Source organism: Mastacembelus armatus, chromosome 16 (assembly GCF_900324485.2).
Source record: "Mastacembelus armatus chromosome 16, fMasArm1.2, whole genome shotgun sequence".
Lineage (NCBI taxonomy): Eukaryota > Metazoa > Chordata > Actinopteri > Synbranchiformes > Mastacembelidae > Mastacembelus > Mastacembelus armatus.
Window position 1 is genome coordinate 24,677,020 of NC_046648.1, and position 6,272 is coordinate 24,683,291.

The 6,272-nt window shown below is 42.8% G+C and overlaps 1 protein-coding gene across 1 annotated transcript; it reads right to left on the minus strand.

Annotated features, from left to right (window-relative positions):
* Positions 1-544: 544 nt before the first annotated feature.
* s100v1 (S100 calcium binding protein V1) lies at positions 545-5,389 on the minus strand. Its single transcript, XM_026317223.1, has 3 exons — positions 5,268-5,389; positions 1,718-1,846; positions 545-1,463 (listed from the first exon to the last, which is right to left on the minus strand). Exons 1-3 carry the CDS (start codon positions 5,277-5,279, stop codon positions 1,293-1,295), a joined length of 312 nt encoding a protein of 103 aa, XP_026173008.1. The 5' UTR covers positions 5,280-5,389; the 3' UTR covers positions 545-1,292.
* Positions 5,390-6,272: the final 883 nt, after the last annotated feature.

Here is a 6,272-nt window from a genome sequence, read left to right on the forward strand (position 1 = left end):
GCAGTGGCTTTGAGTCTTTTTATGTGTCTGCAGTCAGTCTACATTTAGTGGTTGTCGTTCAGTGATTTGCTCACACTGAACCTAAACTCAGTCATTTCAAAAAGTTTATTCAAACAAGTGGCCGGATGGAGAACAGGCACCATAAAGACCTGACTGACTGAGCTGCTGCAGCTTCTCCATCTCTGCAGGGCTTATGAAGTCCTGCCACACTGGGTGTCCCAGGCCCAACTCCAGGAAGAGTCCTGCTGGTTCCAGACTTCTTCCATTTCTCACTCACTGAGGCCACTGCGCTCCTGCAAACACTCAGAGCTTTAGACCTGGTTTTATCCCCTTGTCCTGATCTAGGTCTCAGCACAGCCTGATCACAGGGTCTACAGAGAGTTCCTGGACTTCAGGTCCTGGTTTTTGTCCTGACCTGCAGTGTGAACTGAGGGACCTTGTATACACGGGTGTGTGTCTTTTAGTTTCTGGTGAGTGCACGTAAAGAATTGACTGAACACACTTTGTTTGGTTTGTTTGGTGATTAATTCACAAAGAACATAAATACTGAACTGCATCTGATGATGTTTACTGTGAAGAACACGTCAGGAACATTTAGACAGAACAGAAAGTCACATGTCCACAGTTTGATTTGTGAGACAGATAAATCTGATGCAACTGCACTGAATCTGTTTTTTGTAAATGTCTGCAGTTGTTTCTTTAAAGTTTGGCCTTTGCTCTGTTTAAAACGTCTGATCTTTAAATCTGAACTGAACGTGTCGGAGAGTCGAAGACCAAACGTCACCTACTGGAAAACAAATCAACAACAAAGTGATGAAATTAACACAAAATGGTTTGAAAGACAAAGACTTTAAAGAAATTCCAACTCTTTTACTTGTTTAAATGAACTTTTTATCATATTACTGGTTGCAGAAATCATGTCTTGTCATTTCTCAGATTTGATCCTTCATATGTGTGAATGGTCTGTGTAGTGAATTTATTGTATTTGTACATTTAAAATATTGTTTCTGTATTTCTTATCTATTGCTTTCATGCATTTGTCAAATCTTTTTCTAATATGTTTGACTTCTCTCTGGTGCTGACTAGTTTTTGGTTTGTTCAGAGATTTTTATTTCTTTGTATTTCCACTAAGTCACGTTTGGTCTCCGTACAGAGCTCACAGTCGACTGCAGGTTCTAACACAATGTTTGAATAGCATCTAGAAAATTCTTCTTCTCTTGTTTCTGTGGGGCTTCCTGTAGGACTGGTCCTGCAGCGCCCCCTGTGGTCAGCACAGAGTCGGCCGACAGGTGTTACTGCAGCAGGCAGGTGCACTTCACGCTCTTGTCCTTTTGCGAGGCGCCGAACATCTGGACGGCCTGTTTGTTGATCAGAGACCAGAAGTTCTCGAAGGAGATGTTCTGACCGCTCTCGACACCCATCTGCTGCAGAACCTTACTCAGACCTTCTTCACTTTCCACTGTCTGAAATCACACAGAGGCCCAGGTACAGAAACACGACAGGTAAGTCAGACAGAAACGACACAGAACAAACTTTACTGTTCTGGGATTTTTATGATCTGAGCACATTTTCTAAAAACACTGTCTGGAATTATACAGTGGCTTTTTATTAGGAACCCCTGTGTTGGACCCTGTCAGTTTATTAGGAACCTCTTTGTCAGACCCAGTGGGTTTATCAGGAACCCCTGTGTCATGAGCTGTGATGTCATGGTCTGTACCTTGGCGAATCCTGGCATCTGTTTGGAGATCATGGTCTGGAACTGGGTGGTGTTCATGGTCGGCCCGCCGTCTGCACTTTTGTGAAACTCTGTGACCAGCGTGTTGATGGCCAGCTCCAGGTCTGAGTACTGAAGCCACAAAACACAGGGAGGCAGCTGCTATTATCATCTATCAATAATCAGTGGCATGTGTTGTTTGGGAGAACAATGGAGGTCTACGGCACAGACCAATAAGCTAAACCAGGTTCTGGATTCACACACATTACGCTGAGGACACCACATTAATTGGTGCTGGATCTGGAATCAGTAACACAGATAGAATCCGCAGCTGCCTCTTAAGAATTTCTCATTCATGACGCCTAAAAAATTGGTCTTGACAGTTTTCCCCCAATTTTTGAGAGTATGAGCAGAGCACACGCAGGGGCCAGAGGAAGGAGAAATTGAGAAATTGCGCTCTGAAGATACGAGTGAAGCCCGTAAGTATCTACAGCAACATCATGTTGGTTTCAGTCTGTGGAGGGACGGGAATCCTGCAAAAACAGGTCAGAAAAATGTGATTTCCAGCTGCAACTTTTCAAACAAGTGCAGAGAATAAAAAGTGATGCAGAGTGTTCGGTGTTTGCACTTCTTGGACCAGAAGACGTCAAACCCCTGGAGCTTTGAAGAAGAACAGACTTGACCCGTAAATGGTGTTAAATAAATTCCTGCTTTTCAGCTCGGACCACTGGGAAACAGAAACTCCCCACAGCTGGAATCTCAGGAATTTCTGACAGAGCTGAACATCCACTCATATCTGCACCGAATTTGTCAGAGGACGAGATGTCTCACTCTGCTCCGATTTACAGAAACAATCCTTGGATCAGAGACAGTGTGCCCAGGTGCTGCAGCTCTGCTGCAGACTGTGATTTACTACAATTCCCAGAGTACACACTGCTTTTACTACATCTGCCACTACTAATTGTGTTTTTATAAGGAGGGGCTCAAACTATGTCAACAGAGGATCTTTGTAGTTACTCATGTATGTCTGGCCTATTACTCACAGTAATGCCAGGCTGTCAGCCAATCAGCCGCAGGCCTGATAAGCAGTTTGAAAGCTCATATTTACATGAGTATGAGGTGATTATGAGCTGAGTGACAAATGAAGTGAATTATTTACAGATCAGCTTGTGCAGAAAGGTCAGACTGCATCAAAGCACGTTACATCCTCATGCGGTCATCACTTTGATGATACAGCTGCTTAAAGTGGAGTTACTTTAAATTACTTCATATCCAGCTGGGTGTTTCTCGGTGTCCCCAGTGGATCAGGTGTTATTTTAATCTTTCATATATTCGTTGATTCTATTTCATTTTACTAATCTGAATCTGCAGATTCACCATCAGAGTAGTTTTCAGTTCCCCAGACCAAGTCAGGGAGTTTATCTTTAAATACAACAAAAAATGAATGGAGTCTGGTGCATTTGAAACCCTGAGCTGCAATGCAACGAGTCCTCAGATCATTTACTTCAGTAACAGTAGAAGTACCACAGTGTGACAAGTAAAAGAGCTTCAGCAGCATTATCCTACTGGAGCTTTGTATGTGACTCCCAGCGTGGGGTTGGAGGCCCTTTAAAGGGTCACCAGATCAGTGTGAGGGGTCGTCACATGATTTAAGGAGCTGGAAGATGAAAAACACAGTTCGGGGTCACTGATGTGGTTTCTGTTTCTGGACTTTGATCTCTGACTTTTAGTGTTTTTGCACTTCAGCTCGTCCAGACCAACTTTGAGTTCAGCAGTTGAACATTCAGGTGAACTAAAATGTTCATGACCAAATCAAAGTCGAGCCATAAATGTTCATAAGCCCGAGTGCAGAGGCTGTGCACAGAGCTGGGGGAGACGTTTGTCAGTGTTCATGCAGAATAAACCTTTTTCTTTTCATTCAGCTGTAAACAGAAGGAGAGGCTGCTGGGAATGTGAGCAGCAGTTTGGGATCAGGAGGATTTTTGCAGAATATTGTGTGAGCAGCTCTGCAGCCGCCGCCCTCTTTCACAACAGCCGAGTCCTCAGAGAGCAGCTCGGACTGATCTCATTCAGCTGTTCCAGCCCAGTCGGCCCGAGGCGCAAAAAACTCACGACTACACGTGCTCAAGTACAATTGTGACATATGTGTACTTCACCAGAGTATTTCCATGTAGTACTACTTCACTACATGTCAGAGTCAAACCTTGTACTTTTTCCTGCTCTACATTTATCTGATAACTTTAGTTCCTTTTCAGGATCAGATGGATCCAACAAAATACAGACTGATCATCAAACTTTATTGATCCCTGGGGGGAAATTCACAAGATACCCAGCAGTATGGAAAGTACTTCAAATTAGAAGTATATAAGGTAGTTAACGTCAGCTACCCAGCAGTATGGAAAGTACTTCATATCAGAAGTATATAAGGTAGTTAACGTCAGCTACCCAGCGGTATATAAAGTACTTCAAATTAGAAGTATATAAGGTAGTTAACGTCAGCTACCCAGCGGTACATAAAGTACTTCAAATTAGAAGTATATAAGGTAGTTAACGTCAGCTACCCAGCAGTATATAAAGTACTTCAAATTAGAAGTACATAAGGTAGTTAACGTCAGCTACCCAGCGGTATATAAAGTACTTCAAATTAGAAGTATATAAGGTAGTTAACATCAGCTACCCAGCAGTATTGAAAGTACTTCAAATTAGAATGTATATGAGGTAGTTAACGTCAGCTACCCAGCAGTATATAAAGTACTTCAAATTAGAAGTATTTATGGTAGTTAACATCAGCTACCCAGCAGTATATGTAGGACTGTTACTTGAAGCAGAGTACTGCTACTCTGTGGTATTTCTGTTACTGCAGTACAAGGGCTCAGTCATTATTTCCCTTCCACCCCCACATCCTGACCCACCTGCAGTATAATCCCAGCCTTTCCCGCCTTCACAGTCACCTGACACCCCCCCACACACCTACCTGCTCACCTGTTCCCTCTACCACATTGTCTAACTGTCCCACTGCAGCTGTAATCGCAACCTTTATTCTCCTGCTGCTTTTCCTTCCTGTTTGCTCGCCAGGTGCTGCGGCCTCGTCCCGCCCCCCCACCGCTCACCTGCCTGGTGTTACTGTCTGAACGTTTGGACGGACTGAGTCTCAGAGTCTCGGTCTGGTGTTTGAGGCTGTTCTGGAGCCCACAACCAGCTGCTAAACCCGACTCCCCACAGAATCCTTGTCCCGCGTTATCAGCTTCAGGTAACACGTACCTGAGTCCGCAAAGCGCGAGGGAAACGTGAACAAAGAAATAAAACAAATAGAACAATAACATCGAAGGGCAGAGAATTAAAGAACGATGTTCTGTGTTAACATTTTTCATCATCAACTAAAAAACAGCAAAACTTTACAAACTAAATCTGCATTTTGAGCTGGACCTGGGGGGGGGGGACGGTCAAGCCGGATCAGCTTCAACTCATGAACCTTTCCCTCCTCCGCTTCCCCCGCCGGTCACTCTGATCAATAAGCTGTGTGATCGATCAGCGAGCACTTCGATCATCTTACCTTGGTCGCCATCTGTGCAGGTTTGGTCGCCAAATAAACACTGAAACACACCGAGAAGCGCCGAGCAGGGACTGATAGAGTCCACACACACACACACTGCGCTTCCTGCTGAGAGTCCTCCCACTGACACACACATCACACATACACACACCTACACACCACAGTGCAAAAACTCCTTTGTTCCAAGACCTGCATTCAAAAGTTACTGCAGTACAAGTACTGAAAAGTACCATCATCCAAATGTACTTGAAGTATACAAAGTAAAAGTAGTCATTGTGCAGAATGGCCCATGAGCTGATGTTAACTACCTTATATACTTCTAATTTGAAGTACTTTATATACTGCTGGGTAGCTGACGTTAACTACCTTATATACTTCTAATTTGAAGTACTTTATATACTGCTGGGTAAGTGACGTTAACTACCTTATATACTTCTAATTTGAAGTACTTTATATACTGCTGGGTAGCTGACGTTAACTACCTTATATACTTCTAATTTGAAGTACTTTATATACCGCTGGGTAGCTGACGTTAACTACCTTATATACTTCTAATTTGAAGTACTTTATATACTGCTGGGTAGCTGACGTTAACTACCTTATATACTTCTAATTTGAAGTACTTTATATACCGCTGGGTAGCTGATGTTAACTACCTTATATACTTCTAATTTGAAGTACTTTATATACCGCTGGGTAGCTGACGTTAACTACCTTATATACTTCTGATTTGAAGTACTTTATATACCGCTGGGTAGCTGACGTTAACTACCTTATATACTTCTAATTTGAAGTACTTTATATACTGCTGGGTAGCTGACGTTAACTACCTTATATACTTCTAATTTGAAGTACTTTATATACCGCTGGGTAGCTGACGTTAACTACCTTATATACTTCTAATTTGAAGTACTTTATATACTGCTGGGTAGCTGAGGTTAAGTTCATACATGTCACACATGTAGTAAAGTGGAAGTATTCAAGTACATAAATGCAGTACTTTTT

Bases quoted from the DNA above. Each gene is read 5' to 3' on its own strand.
- s100v1 (XM_026317223.1), bottom strand. The intron at 1,464-1,717 runs GTACAGACCATG...GTGTGATTTCAG, and splicing joins AGATGCCAGGATTCGCCAAG to ACAGTGGAAAGTGAAGAAGG.